The 23,870-nt window shown below is 44.9% G+C and overlaps 1 protein-coding gene across 1 annotated transcript in view; it reads left to right on the top strand.

Moving 5' to 3' along the window:
* LOC148540393 (uncharacterized) overlaps window positions 1–23,870 on the top strand; it is a 147,132-nt gene that overhangs the window by 43,829 nt on the left and 79,433 nt on the right. Inside the window, exons 2-4 of the mRNA XM_088444600.1 lie at window positions 1,208–1,287; window positions 11,032–14,396; window positions 17,578–17,639. Of these exons, the coding sequence (XP_088300726.1) occupies window positions 1,208–1,287; window positions 11,032–14,396; window positions 17,578–17,639 (3,507 nt within the window). The remainder of the gene's footprint in view (window positions 1–1,207; window positions 1,288–11,031; window positions 14,397–17,577; window positions 17,640–23,870) is intronic.

A 23,870-nucleotide genomic window follows, 5' to 3' on the forward strand; every position in this document is an offset into this window, starting at 1 on the left:
GTATTCTGCACACTGACAACAGCCCTGACTCAGCACCAATTACTTGGGAGGGGGTGAGGCAATTTGAAAAACTAGTTATGATGAACTTAACCTGTCCACCCTCGTGTGTGTATCGGAAAGAGTATTTAGCACAGACAGGAACCTTATGAGTGATCAGCATAGGAGGCTGCGTCCAAAGAATGTGAAAAGTGTTCATCAAAATTAACTACAAATTTAAAGAGGAATAATATTGCCACCAATTACAAAAAGAGACTGTAACTGTGGATTCCAGTGGGGAGGAGCTAGTATTGTGTGATGATGTGATAATGAGGATGATGACATCTTGGTAACTTGGTTTCACCAAACTACCAAATCGGCGGCCTAAACAAACCAAGCACTTCAGCCACAAAAGTGGCAGTCCCGGTCGCTAAAGAGGTTGGTTTGTTATACTGTGCATTTCCTTTTTAATATACAGTATAACATAATCCTAAGGACAATTCCATCGTGATCCACTTTTCATTATGGGCTTTTCCCACCTTGCTATATTGGTTTAAAAACTACTAGCATTTTACTCCACCATCATTTACCTTTACTGGCCTGAGGCCAGTGATTTTCTGGTTAAAGAAGTTTGTTATTATTATCTTTTCTACTAGGCTGTTATTCTGGCTTGCATTGCTCGTATTGGCCTGAGGACTGTGATTTGCTGTTTGGATTTAGTTTGCAATTGAAAACTCATTTGAAATATTTTTTCCACTAGACTTTTACTTTAAGGCTATTTGTTCTCGGTTATTGAAAACATTCTATAGGATTGTATAGTTTATTAAACTGACATCCTATCTGCCACTGCTGTAGTACTATGTACCATATTTGTCCTATATACTTTTAAACTGTCATTTGTTTGTGCCACTGCTCTGTTGCTTAGTTTAGCCAGCCAGCTCGTTGCAGCCTTTGGCCAATAGTGGTGAAAACAATATTGTGAGCTGTAATGTGGTCAAAACTGACTGGAAATGAATGTTATTGATATTAATAATACTGTAGGAACAAGAACAGGTCCAAATCCAAAAAATTTGAGGGGGTTTTGCCAAAACCAATACACGAAGGTCTGCGTACATCTCTTGCTGTAACATGGAGTAAGATTTTGTAAACCTGTTCAGTATACATTGCCACGTACTGTATGTTTGAATATATATTTAATACATATATTAAAATGTACACTGTTTATTTCTAGAAGTAGAAACTGGAAATACAGCATTGTTCCTTCAGCAATGGCATTATGGAGGGCAACTATTCTAACACTATTAATAACAGGTAAGTGATATATACAAATAGCTAGCATACAAATATGTCCAGAAAATCTTCTGGTGTAACCCTGTAACATTCTACTTTTGGGGATAAATTTACAAACCGTCCATTGTGGGGTTTTTTTGGTGATTTTTCTGTCGATTCTGCAATCCTACTAATTTCAAAACCGATAGAAAACCGTACAAATGACTGACTTTACAACACTTTAGAAGCCGCCCAAATAATAGACTACCAACCAACTGACAAGCATTTTGAGTTCTAAAACACATTCTGTTGGACAAAGCTTCATCATGATGCCTATAAAAAGGGACACAACCATGTGGCCCACTGTGCTTGTAGGAATTATGTCCTTTCAAGGGTACTCTATGCTCAGCACTTACCTGAGATATGTAGCACACCATCACTTGAATTAATGGAGCCAGGAGGCAGAAACAGAGGACCAACAGTGGCTTCATTTGGTGCCACAGAGCCTACACAGGCCTAGGTTCTTCCGTGGGCAGTTAAATCTCAAAGCAGTGTCTGATGCGAGGCCATACAGATGTTCCGCCTCAGTCATACCAACTTAATGACCGTGTATGATTTTGCCAAGGATCAGTTTGAACCAGACACTGCACGGTCATGTGTCAAATCAGACCTGAACAAGCTGCTGTGTGCTCTGCATTTTTAGCCACTGGCTCCTTTGAGTCAGTCTCCTCTAAGCTGCTGGGCATATCACAGCCAACTTTCATACGGTATCTCATCCAGGTCATGCAACACGCAAGACCCTTTCCTATGCTTACATCTGTTTTCCCAGCCAGGAGTCCCAGTCACATGAACTAAGGGTAGCTTTCTATAGTCTCTCAAGTATGTCTAATGTCCTGAGAGCTATAGACTGTACACACATTGGGTTGAGTGCGTCTGCACTCCTCTGCCATCTTTGCCTTCACTTTGCACTTGATGTCAGTGAAGTGCTTGTCACACTGGGACCTGCTCCTCTTGAAATGGCCGACAGCATTAATAGCATCTACTGTCGCCATCCACGGCTGCTTCATATGCCTAGATAACATGTGTGAAGCCTGCCTGCCAAAAAGGGCACTGATGCGTCTACCAAGGTCACATTTTCCTTGTAACAAAATTGAACATTACATCCAGACTTAGTTTTGCCTACCTCCCTCTCCTCCTCTGAATCAGACTCCTGCTCCAATTCCACTATAATGCCCTCCCTATCCTCCTCTATGTTCCTTCTGCTCTCCCTCTCCATCTAAACAATTAACAAATAACACAAAGAAGACAGCAAGACAAACAGAGAAAAAGAAAACCTACACTAATACTACACTCCTTACAAGCTCACAACAGACACACACTAATACTGACAAAACAGAAGAAAATGCACAGCAAACAAAAAATTTGACAAACTTTTAACTAAGGGCCTGATTCAGCAAGGTAAGTTATTGCGATCGCAGCTCCGTAATTGTACGCAGTCTCACTGTGAAAATATGCTAATGATTGCAATCGCAATGCCATAGCAGCCTAATATAAGGACACCTACTTTACCTTACACACACGTCTGTAATACTTAGCAGGACTGCGAAACCATCGGTAACATCTAGTACCATCTCAAGCCTCACGCACACTTGCACAAGGCCTGACCTTACTTAGATATTGCTAACCTCAGCGCACGCAGTGAAAGCCCAAGCTGCGTATGGCATCGTAGCGGATCATTTATGCACACCCCTGCAATGGCGTTCAAACTAGGGATGTGCGCCGGACCATTTTTGCCGGATTTGGATTTGGTTCTAATTCGTCGTCCGGCTTTGGATTTGGATTTGGATTTGCCAAACTGCGGTGACTGGCTTTGGATTTGGATTTGGATTTGGATTTTTTTACAAAAATTGACAAAAAAAGCTAAAATCACATAAATTGGTCTTTTTTTTCTTCCTAGAGTATTATTAACCTCAATAACATTAATTTCCAGTCAATTTAGACCATATCACAGCTTATAATATTGTTTTCAACATTATTGGCCAAAGGTTGCAGTGAGCTGACTGGTTACTAAGCGACAAAGCAGCGGCACAACGACACAGACACCACAGTATAAAGCACATCTATGACACATTGCCACACAGCAGTGGCAGAAATGAAAAGTAGGGCACCCACCCAGTGGGGTACGGCCAGCAGAGTCATAGTACTTGTTTACAAAGTGGGCTACGGCCCTAGGAGTCACAGTGCACAATCTTATTAGCATTACACCGCACATAGGGCCTGATTCACATTACACCATAAAGTAGTGTCTCTTATTTATGTTACGACACACAGTAGTGCCCCTTTTACACAATGCCCACAGTAGTGACCCTTTTACACAATGCCCACAGTAGCGGTGTCCCTTACACAATGTCCCCCAGCAGTGGTGCCCCCTATGCAGTCCCCTTAGTAGTAGGGTCCACTATGCAGTGCCCCCAGTAGAATGCCCCCCAGTAGTATGCCCCCCATTAGCAGGCCCCCCCCAGTAGTATGCCCCCCATTAGCAGGCCCCCCCAGTAGTATGCCCCCCATTAGCATGCCACCCAGTAGTATGCCCCCCCAGTAGTATGGCTCCCCCAGTAGTAGGCTGCCCCAGTAGCAGGCCCCCCCAGTAGTAGGCTGCCCCAGTAGTAGCCCCCCCTGTATTATGGGCCCCCCCTGTAGTATGGCCCCCCCTGTAGTATGGCCCCCCCTGTAGTATGGCCCCCCCTGTAGCAGCCCCCCCCCAGTAGTAGTAAGACCCCCCAGTAGTATGGCCCCCCCAGTAGCAGGCCCCTCAGTAGTATGGCCCCCCCAGTAGCAGACCCCCCCCAGTAGTATAGCCCCCCCCAGTAGCAGGCCCCTCTGTAGTATGGCCCCCCCAGTAGTATAGCCCCGCCCAGTAGCAGACCCCCCCCAGTAGTGCAGACCCCCCCTGTAGTATAGCCCCCCCCAGTAGCAGGCCCCTCTGTAGTATGGCCCCCCAATAGTGCAGATCCCCCCCAGTAGTATGGCCCCCCCAGTAGCAGACCCCCCCCCAGTAGTATAGCCCCCCCCAGTAGCAGGCCCCTCTGTAGTATGGCCCCCCCAGTAGTATTGCCCCCCCCAGTAGCAGACCCCCCCCAGTAGTGCAGACCCCCCCCAGTAGTATAGCCCCCCCCCAGTAGCAGGCCCCTCTGTAGTATGGCCCCCCAAGTAGTATAGCCCCCCCCAGTAGCAGACCCCCCCCCAGTAGCGCCCCCGGACCTTTGACAAGTAAAAAAATAAAAAAAATAAAACTTACCTGATTCCCCGCTCCCGCGCCGTCCGCTCTGTCACACGCTGAGGAGGGAGCCGGAAGACGGAGCTCATGTGTGAGCTCCAGCCGGCTCCCTCCGTGCAGCAGCCAATGAGAGTCTGTGTGACTCTCATTGGCTGCTGTAACAAACACACAGCTGCCGCTGGCGGCTGTGTGTCTGTGTCTGTGTAGGGCAGAGCGCTATCACTGCGCTCTGCCCTACACGCGAGGAGACCTGATGTCGGATTCTCTAGTGAGAATCCGACATCAGGCGGCCGCCGTTCGGCCCCGAACGGGGATCCGAGTCAGGCGGTGAACACCCGAACAGGGTTCGGGTGGACTCGGATCCCCAATGTTCGGAGCGGTTCGGATTCCACAGAATCCGAACCGCTCATCTCTAGTTCAAACAAACTGGCACGCCTGCGTTTCACCAACCACCCCCCCTCCTCACCCCCAGAGTTTTTGTCTAAGTGTGTGATGTTGTTTTCCACTGGAAATGAGAAAACTGATGGACTTAACGTCAGCAAAACCCGATCAACATCGCCGCCGGGTTTCAATTGACAATGAGAACTGATGGATAATAAATACACTTTTTTTTTAGACACAAGAGCGCCGTCGATAACTGTCGGTGTCCGTATGTTTTTAAACTGACGATAAAAACTACAGTAATTTATTTTTTTAGTCTCAACCCTAAAGGCCCCCATACACAGTGCAATAAAGCAGGCGATCCGACTGATTGGTGCGATTTGCCTGCTATATCGCACTGTGTATGGTCCTGATGTCGGGCCGAGCGCGCTCCCATGTCCCATGGGGTCGTACATCGCAACCCCTGATCTTTCTGCAGGACCATTCGATCAGGGGATGCAATGTGCGATCCCATGCATTGCTATGCGGGTGAGGGAGGGGGCAGCCGCAATATCGGGCAGTCGGCCACCCGATCGCACCATGTGTGCGGACCACACGATATGTCGGACGGATCCCCTATCACCTCGCACGGTGCCTTCGCACCGTGTATGGGGGACCTTAATCCTGCAGGTGTGAAATTTTCAGTTGTGGAATTTAGCCATTAAAATAAAGGTTATTAGCTAACTGCAGAAAAAGCAGATGTCAGAAACAGTGTATTTTAGACAACTGCTTTGCAACTACATAGGTGCACATCAACTGTAATTTTTTGGCAAGCGCCTTAGTACAAAAATACTTTTGTAGGATTTCATGTTTTAATGAGAATTAAATATACTCTTGCATTTAAATTAGGGGTGAGCGGGTTCGGATTTCTGAAATCCGAACCCCCCGGAGCCCCCCCGATCCGAAGCCGATCCGAGTCAGGCTCGACTTTTCCCGCCTGACTCGGATCTGAAATCGAGGCAAAACGTCATCATCCCGCCTTCCGGGTCTCGCGGGTTTTGGATCCTATATAAGGTACCCGCGTCGGCGCCATTTTCTCACTCGGCTGTGGACAGTGAAGAGGGAGGGTGGGAGTTAGGGCTGGCTGGGCTGTGTAGTGTAGTGTAGTGCAGTGTAGTGTTGTGCTGTGCTGTGCTGCGCTGTGCTGCTGTTGTCCATAGGGGCTGTGTCCACTCCTCCAAAGTCCATAGGGGCTGGCTGGACTGTGTTGTGCAGTCAGTTGTCCATAGGGGCTGTGTCCACTCCAAAGTCCTGTGCAGTGTCCCAGTCCTAAAGGGGTGCTGTAGTGTTGTCCAGGGGGTGCTCTGTCCGTCAGGGGTGCTCCCCCCAAGTGCAAAAAAATTTAATATTTTTTCTGTGTTTGTGAATTGTGTGCACTGTGGCTGCACGTTCATCAACAAAGGAGGAGTGCCAAGCGTGTGCCTGTGTCCCATTAGTAAAGGGCCGGATGGCTTGTCCGTTAAAGGGTGCTGTAACCCCCAAAGTACACTCCAAACAAAATAAAAAATATTTTCTGTGTTTGTTGATGCACGTGCATCCACAGTGCACACAATTCACAAAGGAGCAGCGCCAAGCGTGCGCCTGTGTCCCATAAGTAAAGGGCCGGCTGGCTTGTCCGCTAAAGGGTGCTGTAACCCCCAAAGTACACTCCAAACAGAATAAAAAAATATTTTCTGTGTTTGTGAATTGTGTGCACTGTGACTGCACGTGCATCAACAAAGGAGCAGCGCCAAGCGTGCGCCTGTGTCCCATAAGTAAAGGGCCAGCTGGCTTGTCCGTTAAAGGGTGCTGTAACCCCCAAAGTACACTCCAAACAAAATAAAAAAATATTTTCTGTGTTTGTGAATTGTGTGCACTGTGGCTGCACGTGCATCAACAAAGGAGCAGCGCCAAGCGTGCGCCTGTGTCCCATAAGTAAAGAGCCGGCTGGATCATTTCTTAAAGGGTGGTGTAACCCACAAAGTGCACTAGTCTCCAACAAAAATAAAAAATTATTTTCTGTGTTTGTGTGCGCCTTAGCCGCACGTATATATATCAATATAACATAAATGGAGGACCAAACTTTCTCCGATAAAAATAAAATAGGGAAAGATCAAGAATCACTTCCTCCTAGTGCTGAAGCTGCTGCCACTAGTCATGACATAGACGATAACATGCCATCAACGTCGTCTGCCAAGGCCGATGCCCAATGTCAAAGTAGAGGGCACATACAATCCCAAATGACAAAGTTCAGGAAAATGACCTTAAAAAAAACATTTAAATCATCTGAAGAGAAACGTAAACTTGCCAATATGCCATTTACGACACGGAGTGGCAAGGAACGGCTAAGGTCTTTTCCTATGTTCATGACTAGTGGTTCAGCTTCACATGACGATGGAAGCCCTCCTCCCGCTAAAAAAATCAAACGAGTTAAGCTGGCAAAAGCACAGCAAAGAACTGTGCGTTCTAAGAAGATATCACAAATCCCCAAGGAGAGTCCAAGTGTGGTGGCGGTTGCGATACCTGACCTTCCCAGCACTGGACGGGAAGAGGTGGCTCTTTCCACCATTTGCACGCCCCCTGCAAGTGCTGAAAGGAGCACCCACAGTCCACTTGCTGATATGCAAATTGAAGATGTCACTGTTGAAGTACAACAGGATGAGGATACTGGTGTAGCTGGCGCTGAGGAGGAAGTTGGCGAGGAGGATTCTGATCTGGTGATGTGGTTTGTTTAAATCAGGCTCCGGGGGAGACAGTTGTTGGCCGTGGGATGAAAAAGCCCATCACGGTCATGCCTGGGCAGAAGACCAAACATTCCACCTCTTTGGTCTGGCAATATTTCTATCCAAATCCGGACAACAACTGTCTTGCCATATGTACCATATGTAAAGGTGAAATAAGTAGGGGTAGGGACGTTAACCACCTAGGAACATCCTCCCTTATACGTCACCTGCAGCGCATTCATAAAAAGTTACTGTCAAGTTCACAAACTTTGGGTAAGACCGTAAGCAGTCCAGGGACACCTAAATCCCTTTTTCCTGTTTTATCCAAGGAATCGGTGGATGAGGAGGATGAGGACGACATCTTGCCTCCGTAGAGCCAGTTTGTGCAGGGACACATTAATTGCCAGCTTGTTTTGTGGGGGCCCAAAACGAACAAATCATTTCAGCCACAGTCATGTGGCAGATCCTGGCGCTGAAATGATTGGTTTGTTAAAGTGTGCATGTCCTATTTATACAACATAAGGGTGGGTGGGAGGGCCCAAGGACAATTCCATCTTGCACCTCTTTTTTTTCTTTGCAGTATGTACTGTTTGGGGCCTAGTTTTTCAAACTGCCATCCTGTCTGCCACTGCAGTGTCACTCCTAGATGGACCATGTGTTTGTGCTGCCCACTCGTGTCGCTTAGCATAGTCATCCAGCTACCTCGGTGCAACCTTTTGGACATAAAAACACTATTGTGAGGTGTGAGGTGTTCAGAATAGACTGGAAATGAGTGGAAATGAAGGTTATTGAGGTTAATAAACGCATAGGAGCAGAAAAACCCACAAATTCTGTGATTTTAGCTGTTTTTATGCTTTTTAAAAAAAAAATACAGATCCAAAACCCAGAACCCAAAACACGGAAGGGTGGTTTTGGCAAAACCAATCCAGATCCAAAACACGAAGAAAGTTCCAGATCCAAAACCAAAACACAAAATACGAAAAGTGGCCGGTGCACACCCCTAATTTAAATATGTCATTGTTCAAAACAAAATATAATTTTTGCATGTGGGTGCAATAAAGAATGAATAAGGGAACTTAGGGACTGATTCAGCTTGGATTGCAGTTGCTAATATGCACGCAATCGGCCAATTGTTGCTTTCTGCGCATGCGGAAGCATCGCAGTGTGCGAGCCAGCCACTGTGATTGCAGTGGTTACACAGACATATCACAGAGTGATTGACAGGAAGTGTCGTTGTGGGTGGTGGCGGGGTGGTGGTCGGGGAAATGTACGCGTGCCAGTGTGTTCGCACACCTTTTCAGGGGCCTGCATAAATTATCCACTGTGACAGCCTACGCAGCCTGAGGTCTCATAGCGTGCATGGCTGTCAGCAATTTCTGAGTAAGGTCAGGGCTTGTGCAACTGTGCGTGAGGCTGCGATGGTACTCGATTGTATGATGGTTTAATTATTCTGCTAAGTATTACGGATGTGTGTAAGGTAAAGTGGGCATCCCTCTGCAGTGCTGCAAGGGCATTGCAATCAATGTAATGTAGGTTTCAAAGGTGAGTAGCCCTTAATTTGCGCAAGAAATACAATTCTGCAGCTCTCAAATACACAAAAATGAAGTAATAACAACTTCAACAGGATACAACAAAACAGGAAATAGTGTCTTGGATAGCGCTAATTGTATGTAAAGACTTAAATTAGGAAGGGAAATATGCATAAAATACCCATCCAATACAAATAAAATTATGGCCCTCATTCAGAGCCGTACGCTCTGAGCAGAGCGCACGCTCTGAATGAGGGCCGGGCTCCATTTTCATGGAGCGTCCTCCTGGACGCTCGTATAGCTGTGGGTCACCACCCACAGGCTATACGAGCGTGCTTTGTGATGGCCATTGAAATTGCGAGCCGGAGCCTGCGGTTAAGGTTTTCAACCGCAAGCTCCGGAGTGATTTTGGCTCTATCAGAGCCAAAATCACTCCCATTGACATCACTAGTGATGTCAGTGGGCCGGCTTCTGACGGGAGGCGTTCCCGTGGGAACGCCCCCGTCAGGGAGGCACGCCCCCGGCACGCCCACCAAAGGGGGCGTGCTGTCAATCAACATTGACAGCACGCCCCCTTTGATCGGACACAACGAGCGAAGGACTTTCCTTCGCTCGTCGCGTCTGGCGCATGCGCACGACGGAGCTCCCTCCGTCGTGCGCATGCTCAGTGCATAACATCGACCCACTTGCGAGCGGACAGCCGCTCGCGAGTGGGTCTGAATCAGGCCCTATATCATTTATTCAGACAAAATGATTAAAAACAAGAATAATAATAACATGGACATAAAAGAGGAATCGGGATCCTAGATATCAAAGTCTCACCAAGTGGGGATGCTGCGGTGGGTTAATGCTAAAGGTTAGCAAATGGTCCCGGGCCAAAATTAGCTCGGTACCACCGCAGAAAACTTTTAGTAGTCCAAATGGTGGCAGAATCCCAAAAGACGATCCTCCTGGTTCACAAACTTGCACCTCCTGCAATGCGTTTCGGACCTCTCAGGATCCTTCCTCAGGCAAAGGTAGTTTGTGGTTGAAAGACAGATCCTATTTATCCCCTGTAGTGGTTTCTTATTGGTGCTCCAATTCCCGCTTTTTTCGCAGCAAACATTGCGATGACATCACTTTCGGTCTTAACTGAAAGCTGCTTGCGTTCCATCTATTGCAACTTCCTGGAAAAACGGAAGTAATGTGCGTTCCATAGCGCGATCATGGTTCTCTCTGTTGTCGCTCAAAGAGTTGCTAGAGGATGAATACCGGACTCCAATCGCGGCCTTCTTTGTAGGGTTTTTCTGCGGACTTGGGGCCTAATTCAGCCCCCCCTGCGAGCGCTGAGCGCTCGCAAGTGGGTCAATGTTCGCCCAGTGCCAAGCCGACGCTATGGGTCTCGCTACAAAGGGGGCGTGCTGTCGATGGTGAGTGACAGCACGCCCCCTTTGGTGGGCGTGCCGGGGGCGTGGCTGCCCAGATGGAAGCGTTCCCATGGGAACGCCTACCGTCTGGGGCCAGCCCCACTGACATTACAAGTGATGTCAGTGGGAGTGCTCTCAGCTCTGATAGAGCCGAAAGCACTCCAGGGCTTGCGGCAACGAGACCCTACCACAAGGGTCTGCGTGCGTATTAGCAGCTGCGATTGCAATAGCGATCCAAGCTAAATCAGGCCCTTAGACCAAATTCAGCAGAGTCCAACCACCAGAAGATGATGTTACAATCCTAGCACTGCCTGTCATCTTGCCTTTTCTAGAGGCATAATACAAAACAACATGCAGAATGTTATTGTTGTACTTTTGTAAATGATGCCTAATATGTTTTGATTTTATTTTTTTTAAATACAATACTTATTCTAAATATATTGTACTTACAGTGTCAGGAATTACAACCCCAGCTCCTATTTTAGCCTCAACAACAGATGTGGCTTCATTATCAAACACCACTACCATCTATACTTCAGTACCAACCACTGAACAGACTTCCTACAATAACATAACTTCATTACCAGCTACATTAGCTTCCAATGCTTCAACTTCATTGTCATCTACATCAGCCTCCAATGCCCCAACCTCATTATCAGCAACTACAGTCTCTGATGCCTCAACTTCATTACCAGCTACATCAGCTTCCAATGCTTCAACTTCATTGTCATCTACATCAACCTCCAATGCCTCAACTTCATTATCAGCAACAACAGCCTCTGATGCCTCAACTTCATTACCAGCTACACTAGCTTCCAATGCTTCAACTTCATCTACATCAGACTCCATTGCCTCAACTTCATTATCAGCAACAACAGTCTCTGTTGCCTCAACTTCATTACCAGCTACATCAGCTTCCAATGCTTCAACATCATCTACATCAGCCTCCATTGCCTCAACTTCATTATCAGCAACAACAGTCTCTGGTGCCTCAACTTCATTACCAGCTACATTAGCTTCCAATGCTTCAACTTCATTGTCATCTACATCAGCCTCCATTGCCTCAACTTCATTATCAGCAACAACAGGCTCCTATGCCTCAACTTCATTACCAGCTACATCAGCTTCCAATTCTTTAACTTCATTGTCATCTACAGCAGCCTCCATTGCCTCAACTTCATTATCAGCAACAACAGTCTCTGTTGCCTCAACTTCATTAACAGCTACATCAGCTTCCAGTGCTTCAACTTTATCTACATCAGATTCCAGTGCTTCAACTTCATCTACATCAGCCTCCATTGCCTCAACTTCATTATCAGCAACAACAGTCTCTGTTGCCTCAACTTCATTAACAGCTACATCAGCTTCCAATGCTTCAAATTCACCTACATCAGCCTCCAATGCCTCAACTTCATTATCAGCAACAACAGTCTCTGTTGCCTCAACTTCACTACCAGCTACATCAGCTTCCAATGCTTCAACTTCATTGTCATCTACAGCAGCCTCCAATGCCTCAACTTCATTATCAACAACAACAGTCTCTGTTGCCTCAACTTCATTAACAACTACATCAGCTTCCAGTGCTTCAACTTCATCTACATCAGCTTCCAGTGCTTCAACTTCAGCTACATCAGCCTCCATTGCCTCAACTTCATTATCAGCGACAACAGTCTCTGTTGCCTCAACTTCATTACCAGCTACATCAGCTTCCAATGCTTCAACTTCATTGTCATCTACAGCAGTCTCCAATGCCTCAACTTCATTATCAGCAACAGTCTCTGTTGCCTCAAATTCATTAATAGCTACGTCAGCTTCCAGTGCTTCAACTTCATCTACATCAGCTTCCAGTGCTTCAACTTCATCTACATCAGCCTCCAATGCCTCAACTTCATTATCAGCGACAACAGTCTCTGTTGCCTCAACATCATTAACAGCTACATCAGCTTCCAATGCTTCAACTTCATTGTCATCTACAGCAGCCTCCAATGCCTCAACTTCATTATCAGCAACAACAGTCTCTGTTGCCTCGACTTCATTACCAGCTACATCAGCTTCCAGTGCTTCAACTTCATTGTCATCTACAGCAGCCTCCAATGCCTCACCTTCATTATCAGCAACAACAGTCTCTGTTGCCTCAACTTCATTAACAGCTACATCAGCTTCCAATGCTTCAACTTCATTGTCATCTACAGCAGCCTCCAATGCCTCAACTTCATTATCAGCAACAACAGTCTCTGTTGCCTCAACTTCATTAACAGCTACATCAGCTTCCAGTGCTTCAACTTCAGCTACATCAGCCTCCATTGCCTCAACTTTATTATCAGCAACAACAGTCTCTGTTGCCTCAACTTCATTAACAGCTACATCAGCTTCCAGTGCTTCAACTTCATCTACATCAGCCTCCAGTGCTTCAACTTCATCTACATCAGCCTCCATTGCCTCAACTTCATTATCAGCAACAACAGTCTCTGTTGCCTCAACTTCATTACCAGCTACATCAGCTTCCAATGTTTCAACTTCATCTACATCAGCTTCCAGTGCTTCAACTTCATCTACATCAGCCTCCATTGCCTCAACTTCATTATCAGCAACAACAGTCTCTGTTGCCTCAACTTCATTAACAGCCACATCAGCTTCCAGTGCTTCAAATTCATCTACAGCAGCCTCCAATGCCTCAACTTCATTATCAGCAACAACAGTCTCTGTTGCCTCAACTTCATTAACAGCTACATCAGCTTCCAGTGCTACAACTTCATCTACATCAGCTTCCAGTGCTTCAACTTCATCTACATCAGCCTCCATTGCCTCAACTTCATTATCAGCAACAACAGTCTCTGGTGCCTCAACTTCATTACCAGCTACATCAGCTTCCAATGCTTCAAATTCATCTACATCAGCCTCCAATGCCTCAACTTCATTATCAGCAACAACAGTCTCTGTTGCCTCAACTTCATTACCAGCTGCATCAGCTTCCAATGCTTCAACTTCATTGTCATCTACAGCAGCCTCCAATGCCTCAACTTCATTATCAGCAACAACAGTCTCTGTTGCCTCAACTTCATTAACAGCTACATCAGCTTCCAGTGCTTCAACTTCATCTACATCAGCTTCCAGTGCTTTAACTTCGTTTACATCAGCCTCCATTGCCTCAACTTCATTATCAGCAACAACAGTCTCTGTTGCCTCAACTTCATTACCAGCTACATCAGCTTCCAATGCTTCAAATTCATCTACATCAGCCTCCAATGCCTCAACTTCATTATCAGCAACAACAGTCTCTGTTGCCCCAACTTCATTACCAGCTACATCAGCTTCCAATTCTTCAACTTCATTGTCATCTACAGCAGCCTCCAATGCCTCAACTTTATTATCAGCAACAACAGTCTCTGTTACCTCAACTTCATTATCAGCTACATCAGCTTCCAGTGCTTCAACTTCATCTGCATCAGCTTCCAATGCTTCAACTTCATTGTCGTCTACATCAGCCTCCATTGCCTCAACTTCCTTACCAGCTACATCAGCTTCCAATGTTTCAACTTCATTGTTGTCTACATCAGCCTCTGATGCTTCCACTTCATTATCAAGAGCAACTGGATTTGATACCTCATCTTCATTATCATCTCTCAGTGCTTCCACTACATCAGCATCTAATGTCCCAACCTCTTTATCGGTTCAGACAACCATTCAATCAACAACTGTCATTGCTACTGTCATTGTGCCTTTGGAGTTTAAGATTACCAATAAAGACTTTACTAGTGAACTGCAGAACAACACATCACCTGAATTTATTCAACTGAAGAATATTGTGGAGAATGAGGTAAGGACAGTGACATCATGAGGGGAATGCATGCCACACTCAGGTGTCCTCTGAAGTGACAGGAGCCTGGTGCTGTAGTGTGATATTCTCCTACAGCACCTGGCTCCTGTCATAATAGAGGAGCTGACAGCCCAGTCTCAGGAGACAGCCCAGCATTTCCAGCAATGCTGGGCTGCCCCCGGAGTGAAGTCATCCGGATCCCCCGTGAGACAATGCCCTTTATTTTAGGCCACACCCCCTTTTCAGGCGCGGGCGCGCCTCCATCTTGCAGGAATAGTCAGAGTGCTATATTTCAGAGTCTAAAATACTTATATTGGAAAACCCGCAATCCTGGTTAGGGCTAGACTTTCATGTATTGATACCAATTAGATACTGTACAAGGCATTCAAAAATCATAAGAGACAAACCTGAAATTGAATGTGAACACAATTACTTTAGTTTTTGGGAGAAAACACATTTGAGCACTGTGGTGCTCATACTGAATTTTAACACATTTAAATTCAAAATATAGACATACTGTAAAATGCGCTTCCACAGGGTATATGGATTAATATAAACATATAATCACAAAATTAAGAAATACAAGAGCACAACTCCAAATTAACTGATTATATATAAATAAATACATTTTGTAGTAAATAGAGGTTTTTGGCATAATCTTGGCCAAAGTTATGGGCCTACCCACCACATCCGGGTAACCTCTGTAGGGTAGGTCCCTAACATACTAGGGTTCAGATCCAGAGTGCAGGACACCCCCAAACTAGCCCAGCTAAGCCACCCCAAGGCACTGCTCTAATAAGAAAAGTGAAGTGTAAAGGAAATAGTTAAGAGCAGCTGCATACAAAGAATAAAAATAAAAAAGCAAAATACATATATAAAAAAACAGACAGTGAAGCGTTAAAATGTGTTATAAAGGAAAAATGTGTAATAATGCGTTGCCCTGAAGCAGATCCACCAAAGCAATTCAGGGGGACCCACACCCCAAAAATGAACCAAAGCTGCACTACACAGTCTAAATATTTGCAGGACTTACCTATATTGTGCCTCTGACTGGTGTGCATATTGCAATGCCAGACTCCATGCTTTAAACCAATGTGGTAGGGGTGCTAGTCTGAGTAGAAAGTGTCTCAAGCTTTCAGGTGTGCAAAGCAATGCGCTGATTGGTGTACATAGAAAATGGGCCCAGACTGCACTTGTATTTCTTCTTTTTGTGTATATATATATATATATATCAATGGTCTCCACAGGTAGCACCTCCAATTATATATATATATATATATATATATAAAAATATATATATATATATATATATATATATATATGTTCAGTGTGTGCAGTCTGAGGCCCATTTTCTATATAGACAGATAAACATCTTTACAGCTCATCTTACATTGTGGGCCGTATTTGTGGGACATTGAGGACTCTATACGTGATATTCTTAAAGGAATGGTGCTCCTTTTTGATCATATGTGCTTTCTTGGTTAAATCCCGCTTCTCTACCTTTTGTGGCACTTGGGCTACTCTTTATCTGTCTTGTCTACTACACCATGGTAATGCATGTTATCCTTTTTGTATTTATATGTTATTTGTTGGTAGTTGGTTAATGCTATCAGTGAACATAGCTGCACCCTTACAGAAGCACAGGAGACACTTTTTTTATGTTATATACTGTAAAATGCATTAACTATTTATAATCCAATTACACATACTTGCTAATTTAATGTCTCCACGTGTCTACCAGTAGCATACCTACAACCATCAGGTCAATATAAGCTCCACACTTGATCCACTGAAACCTGTGTGACCAGAAACATTCACTGTTGCATGAAATAATGGCCATTCTTGTGCAAGATATGTCCTTTTAAGTCCGCTAATTCACACAGTCCCAACCTGGGCCGTAGCTCTTTTTGAGATTCTCAAATCAGGACACTTGGAAGGCATAGGTCAGGAATCACCCATAATACTTAGGGCTGAATTCTATCAGCCCCGTTATTTTAACGGGGGTGAAAAAGGGTAGTAGCCTCGGGCTTTAACACCTGGGGCTATTCAATTTCAGCCCCTTTTTAACACATGGTAAATTAACATTTTAACAGGCATTAACACATAGAATCTGTGCTAAGTTTACGAACCTATGTGTTAACAGGGCTGCGGGACCTGTTAACATGCTCTTAATTGGGGATTTCTTTTTGGGTCTGAACCATTTTCCTTGCATACAGGATTGCAGTCACAGTGTGTGACACGCCCCTGAAACAGTTGTGATACACCTGCATTCTTTGCCACCACTCCCCATAACCTCCCCCAAACGCTCCCTGACTGTCAATATAATTGCTAGTAAAGTCGCTACTCGGGTAATGTACCTTGACGGGTGTGCATTGCGACTTATATGCATGCGCGGTTTACCGATCATCACTCAACTCTGTAAACATAGGAATAGCGTACAGCTCTAAATCAGGCCCAAGGACTCCTGTCTAATTGGAATTTTGATCACTAGATATCTCCTGTCCCTAGACAATTTCATTTACCAACCTTTTATTGTCTTGTAGCACTGAATCTTGCATTAAATCTAAAAGAGCACAATTTAATGTAAGGATAGCACACAAATCTAGATAATATTTCTCTTGGAGCACAAAATGTACTGTATATGATCTAAGTATCGTGTGATGCTAATGTACAGTGCGCACAGCTGCCAATGATGAGCTGTCACCCAAGAAACTGCTTTTACTGCCGTGTATCCCACTGTAACCAGGGGGGCAGGAAGTTGGAGAGATGGGAGCCAGCCGTTATTGCCCAATTGTAGAGACAGTAGGTATCTGTTTATGTTATGCTTTCACCTGCCGGTGCATATTGCATATTGTGTTTATGCTCCGATACTCCGTTAACATTTTCCATGTATACCTTGTATGGGGCAGTATATATTTTGTGGTGCCTTAAAAATAGATATTAGTAATAATAATAATACCAGACATTGCAGACATCGGCGAGATTCCGGCTAATGTTTTAAAGTAGCAATCATTTAAAAGGCAAAACCAGGTTAGTTTTGCCTTTTAAGTTATTGCTGCTTTAAAACATTGGGTAGACTCACCGGAATCTCGCAGATGCCTTCAAGTCGCAGGCTATTACATTTTCCTCCCAGTGATTGTTACTACATTCTATCATTATTATTGTATTTTTTGTATTGCAGTTGACAAACATTTACAAAAGCAAATTTGACAATTTCAAGAAAGTAACTGTGACAGGATTCACGTAAGTTAATTTTTTAATAAGTTAATTAAAGGAGATTTCTATAGCATTACCAGGGCAATTATATATACATATACACAAATATCTGACAATCAACAGTTATTTATGTGACTAATCTCCTTTGGCACTTTCAAGCTCTTTATTTTGTTTTGTAAATGATTCACAAATAGAAGTGTGTTATTGAAATGTGGCACTGCTGATTGAGGAATTGTTAATTGTATCATTGGCATACAGACACGTTCTAATCTCATACTAGTCTCTTTAATTTCTTCTGTAATCACTAGTACTGAGCTATGCAACTATTGCAGAGCAACAGGGTTTGTGTTGTTTCATTGAGATTGAGATACGGAGGTGGAGTGACCTAAGAGTGCTTTACAGTCTCTGCACTTAAAACAAGACTTTAAGGTGTGTTTGACTAGGGTCTGACTCTGAACACCTCATTAATGCATATTATTGTTTTCAATGTTCACCTTCTGCTTCTCTGTGAGTACTTTGTTAATCAACCAATTTATTGTCTTGTTTATAGCAGCATGACTGGACATACCTTCCAACATTGGAGGTTTCCAAAGTGGGATGAGGAAAGGCTGTGGTACAATATGGGCATGGCCATGCCCATGGTGCCCTTTTTTGTCTTAATAAGATTACTTATATGCTGCATGCTGTGGAGATACCTGCCTGTATAGTGAACAGCAGTACAAGACTCCTCAACCCACCTGCAAATTGGGAAAATTGTCCTGTCCGCAGGACAAGTCTCAAAAATATGGGACAGTGCTCTCAGAGCACCAAATGTGGCCACTGATTGCCATAGGGTCCCACCATCGCTAGAGTCCATGACTGGACCAACATAGCCCTGCCATTAGAAACACCTATCACCTCACAAACTCCTCAAACAACTGATCCACAATAATGACTAGGTCTACCTCTGGCAAGTGCACCCTATCATGTCTTTACAAATTATTGGAAGATGCCTACAAGGTGGCTGTGTAGTGGATGTGAGCAAGGAAGTTAGTCCACATGTTGATTCCAAACCAGAGTAGGTTAGTAGGTTTTATTGAAGATAACAGGATACACATGACTGAAGACAAACAGCAGTCAATACAATAAGGGATCTCTCTTGGACTAAGTACTGTACAGCTGTACAGCACTGTGAGGGTCCAGTATACAGTGTCAGACTTCTGTACACGCAGATCCTTTTATAGAGCCATGTAAACAAGTCTTGCACCTAGTCTAATCAGTCTGACCTTCATGTCTGGTGACTCAGACTTGTGACTCAGACATGTGATGTTATTAAAGGCAAATGAGTCCTACACAATAACACACAAATAAGAGATAGCATGTAGCAATTAACCATTTAACTACATATCAACACTCACCCTCGCTTAGAGATGTCTTCTAAATATTTAAAACTTTTTCAAATTCTTCATATAATTCTTCATGTAACAAAACATAATAAAAGCAAAAAGCAAAATAATAACAAACATCATTAATCATCACATTTAAGCCATACTTAACTACTTTTCTGCTTTCCAGGAGCAGCCGGAGAGGACCTGCTGCTCTCAGCTTTGGGGGCGGGGCCAGGTTATAGTTGTCATTAGGCCCTGCCCCTTTTACAGGAAACCTCCATGATTCGCGGATCTGTGCGGAGGGGGTGGGGCTAAATGATGTGAATTTGTGTCATTTTGCCCCGCCCCTCTCCACGGACCCGTAAATTTCTCTGAGAATCTCCACATCCTGCCCACTTCACTAGGAAGTAGGCGAGATGTGGGAGATCTGCCTACTATTCCAGAGGTGCGGGGGGTTACCCAAAAAATTGGGAGCCTCCCACAACTCCCGGGAGAGTAGGCAAGTGTGATTTAAGCCCACATTTTTTGTGATGTAAGTCCTCTAGTGAGTATATCAGCAATATTTTGCTCATTCATGATATACTTCACAGTAATTAACTTATTCTCAACAAGTTTACTAAAAAATGATAATTAATAGCGATGTGCTTTGATCTGCCATGGTGCTTCTTACTAGCAGACAATCCTATAGCACCTTTATTGTCACATAGGATGTTGAGAACTTCTTTAGAGTTAAACATTTTTAGCTCACAAAGTATATTTAACCCAAAGTGCCTCTTTTGCTGTTTCAGTCAAAGCCATATATTCTGCTTCTATTGAAGTTAAAGCCCATGTTGGTTGTTTCTTACTTGACCAGCTAATCACTGCACCTGTTAATTCAGCTAGGTATCCAATATACAGATGAGTCCTTACACATCTTTGCTGCAGTCATGCCAAACAGTCCCTCGTGGCGCGCCAGGTCCCGTAAGACTATGCTAGCGTCTTTTTTGCATCTTTTTGTTTTGCTGAAAATGTGTCTAAGTCGCAAGACGCACCAGCAGACTGTGCTTATTAATTTTATATGCGACACTTGTATATCTGTGTGTGACTGAGTCTCTGAATCTGTATACTGTATGTAGTGCTAAACTGTAGTGGCCGCAGTTTTTTTTATTCCAAGTTCCGTTATGGGTTATATACAGACTCAGGTTCACAAAGATATACAAGTGCATTTATTTTGTCCAGAGCAAATTAACCTACCACTGTAATGAATTTTTGAATTGTGGGAGGAAACCTATGCAAACATTGGGAGAATAGACAAATGCCACATAGTTAGGGCCATTCAGTTAGGGCCATGGCAGGAATTAGATAAAAAATCTCAATGCTGGGAGACAGTAATGCTAACCATTACAACAACTGTGTTGCCCTTAATATTACTTGCATCAACCAAATATGTTATTTCAAATGAGAACTATGATACAGAGAGTAGGCCCTGATACCTGACGACGCATGCGTTCCACTAAGTGTACTGTACTCAGAGATCGCTGTTGCATACCCGATCACTCTCATTTCAGATGGCGGAGGATAGACATGGGCATTCCTAGGAGGTAACTGGGAGGTGGCCTGAAGTGAACGCACAAAAGGCCATCTCATGGGCTCAGAGCTGGATTAAGGCTTTGGGGGGCTTGTGGCACTTAAGACTGGGGGGCCCTAAAGACCAACAGTTGGGATACAGGTATCGGGTCATAGTGAGTAAGTCTTTGACATACACATGAACAGGGGGCATGTCCCCTATTTCACTTCACACTGGGGGCGTGCTCATCACTTTCGCAGCTGCTGGGCTGCCTTCAGCCTCATGTCCTCCAGCCCACCGGTGGGACAGTACCCAAAAAACAGGACTGTTCCAATAAAATAGTGATGGTTGTGAGTATATTCATACATACATACATACATACATACATACATAGCAGAGATGAGCGGTTCGGATTCTGTGGAATCCAAACCGCTCCGAACATAGGGGATCCGAGTCCACCCGAACCCTGTTAGGGTGTTCCCTGCCTGACTCGGATCCCCATTCGGGGCAGAACGGTGGCCTCCTGATGTCGGATTCTCGCAAGAGAATCCAACGTCAGGGCTCCACTAGTGTAGGGCAGACCGCTGTGATAGCGGTCTGCCCTACACAGACACAAACACAGAGCTGCCAGCAGCAGCTGTGTGTTTGTAATAACAGCCAATGAGAGTCAGGCAGACTCTCATTGGCTGCTGCACGGAGGGAGCTGGTTGGAGCTCACTCATGAGCTCCGTCTTCCGGCTCCCTCCGCGCGTAATAGAGCAGCAGAGCGGGACGGACGGCGGCAGGAGCGGGGATTCAGGTAAGTTTTATTTATTTATTTATGTGTGTGTGTTTTTAATGGGGCGCTACTGGGGGACATGCTAATGGGGGCACTGCTACTGGGGGGCATACTACTGGGGGGGCATACTACTGGGTGCATGCTAATGGGGCACTGCTACTGGGGGGCATACTACTGGGAGGCATACTACTGGGGTCACTGCTACTGGGGGGCATACTACTGCGGGGCATACTAATGGGGGCACTGCTACTGGGGGGCACTACTACTGGGGGCACTGCTACTGGGGGGCACTGCTACTGGGGGGCATGCTACTGGGGGTATACTACTGGGGGACATACTACAGGGGGGCATACTACTGGGGGGCACTGCTACTGTGGTGCATACTAATGGGGGCACTACTACTGGGGGCCAGCTACGGGGAGGCATACTACTGGGGGCATACTACTACTGAGGGCACTGCATAGGGGGCCCTACTACTAAGAGGACTGCATAGGGGGCACCACTACTGGGGGCATTGTGTAAGGGACACCACTGCTGGGGCATTGTATAAGTGGCACTACTACTGTGGGCATTGTATAAGGGGCATTACTGCTGTGGGCTTTATGTATAAGGGTCACTACTGTGGGCATTGTGTAAAAAGGTCACTACTGTGGGCATTGTGTAAAAGGGGCACTACTGTGTGTCATAACATAAATAAGAGACACTACTTTATGGTGTAATGTGAATCAGGGACACTACTTGCGGTGTAATGTGAATAAGATTGTGCACTGTGACTCCTAGGGCGGTAGCCCACTTTGTAAACAAGTACTGTGATTCTGCTGGCCGTACCCCACTGGGTAGGTGCATTACTTTTAATTTCTGCCACTGCTGTGTGGCAATGTGTCATTGATGTGCTTTAAACTGTGGTGTCTGTGACGCTGCTTTGTTGCTTGGTAACCAGTCAGCTCAATGCAACCTTTGGCCAATAATGGTGAAAACTATAATTTAAACTATGAGATGGTCTAAATTGACTGTAAATGACTGGAAATTAAGGTTAGTGAGGTTAATAATACTCTAGGAAGAAAAAAAATCCAAATCCGGACGACGAATTAGAACCAAAGCCGGCAAAAATGGCCCGGCACACATCCCTAATACATAGTCACTCACCTATACACATATATATTAGAGATGAGTGGGTTTGGCTTTCTAGAAACCGAACCCACCCCTACATACCAATTACAAGTGAATCCAAGCTGTGGCTCAGGGTTTTTCAGACAGGCTCGGATTCCAAAACGAGGCAAAGCGACATTTTCCCGGAGTTGGATCTCACGTGTTTTGGGTTCGATTTAAGTCCCTCCAAAGGTGAATCAGGCACCATTTCACAGTGGACGCCAGGTGTAGAGCACAGTGCAGGAACACATCCCAGAGCTCCTCCATACAGGGCAGCATTATATTATTTTTTACTGTTGCACACAGCCCCCCAAGCTCCTTCTAATATAATGGGCAGCTTTATCTGGGCAGTCAGAGCTCCTCCTAATATACAGGGCAGCATTGTATTCTTTTTTTAATGGTGCACACAGATCCCGAAGCTCATTCTTATATAGAGGGCAGCATTATATTATTTTTTTTACTGGTGCACACAGCCCCAAAGCTCCTCCTATTATACAGGCAGGATTCATTGGCATTAACCTTTTATTGGTACACTGCATAGTCACTGGTGCTGTAACTTAACTGCCCACAGTGCAGCCCAGAACTCCTGAGTCCAAATGCAGGGGCAGCATTAACCCTTGGTGCACACTGGTGTTGTTTTTTTTTCACTGCCCGCAGTGCAGCCCAGAGCTCCTAATACAGGGCAGCATTAACCCTTTATTGATGCACACAGGTGCCCGCATAAGTTTTTGGTGTGTGCCACCATTACTATAATATAAACGCAGTGATTTGCAGTAGTGTGTAAAATAAATATATATAAAAAAGAAAAACCTGCGTGTGTTCAGTGCCAGGAGTCGCTGTGTGAAGTTGCTGTCAATTGTTAAAAACCAGAAAAAAGTTTTCTTTGTAAAACGTGTTTGTGTGTTCACTGGGCAGTGCGCTATTAACATTATAAAATTAAATAAACTGTTGTGGGTGCAGTCCACCATTAATATCAGCAATGTGCGTTGTTGTAATATACACTATATATATATATATATATATATATATATATATATATATACATATATACACACACATCATAAACACTTGTAAACTGCCACACACATATACCCATGCATATATACTGCCATACATGTACTGTACATAGTCACACACTTATACACATACTGTTGCACACATATACACATTCATATGTACAGTCACTTTGACCGGATGCCTTTCGTCTAGGACGGCCCTGGTCACGGGTTAGCGCTTTCGGAATCCCAATCACTGTCAGTGACCGCCAGTCACTGACTCCGCCCACTGCGCCGTGGACATATAACGATACTACCACCACCAAACTCTACCATCGGTGTTTGGAACCGCTTTTTACGTTACCCTCAGGCTCCTACCTCGGCACCTGGAACCGCTTCTGCTGCGTATGCTTTTGACTAGCT

The sequence above is a fragment of the Taudactylus pleione genome, unplaced genomic scaffold (genome assembly GCF_031769625.1).
Source record: "Taudactylus pleione unplaced genomic scaffold, aTauple2 ptg000019l, whole genome shotgun sequence".
Lineage (NCBI taxonomy): Eukaryota > Metazoa > Chordata > Amphibia > Anura > Myobatrachidae > Taudactylus > Taudactylus pleione.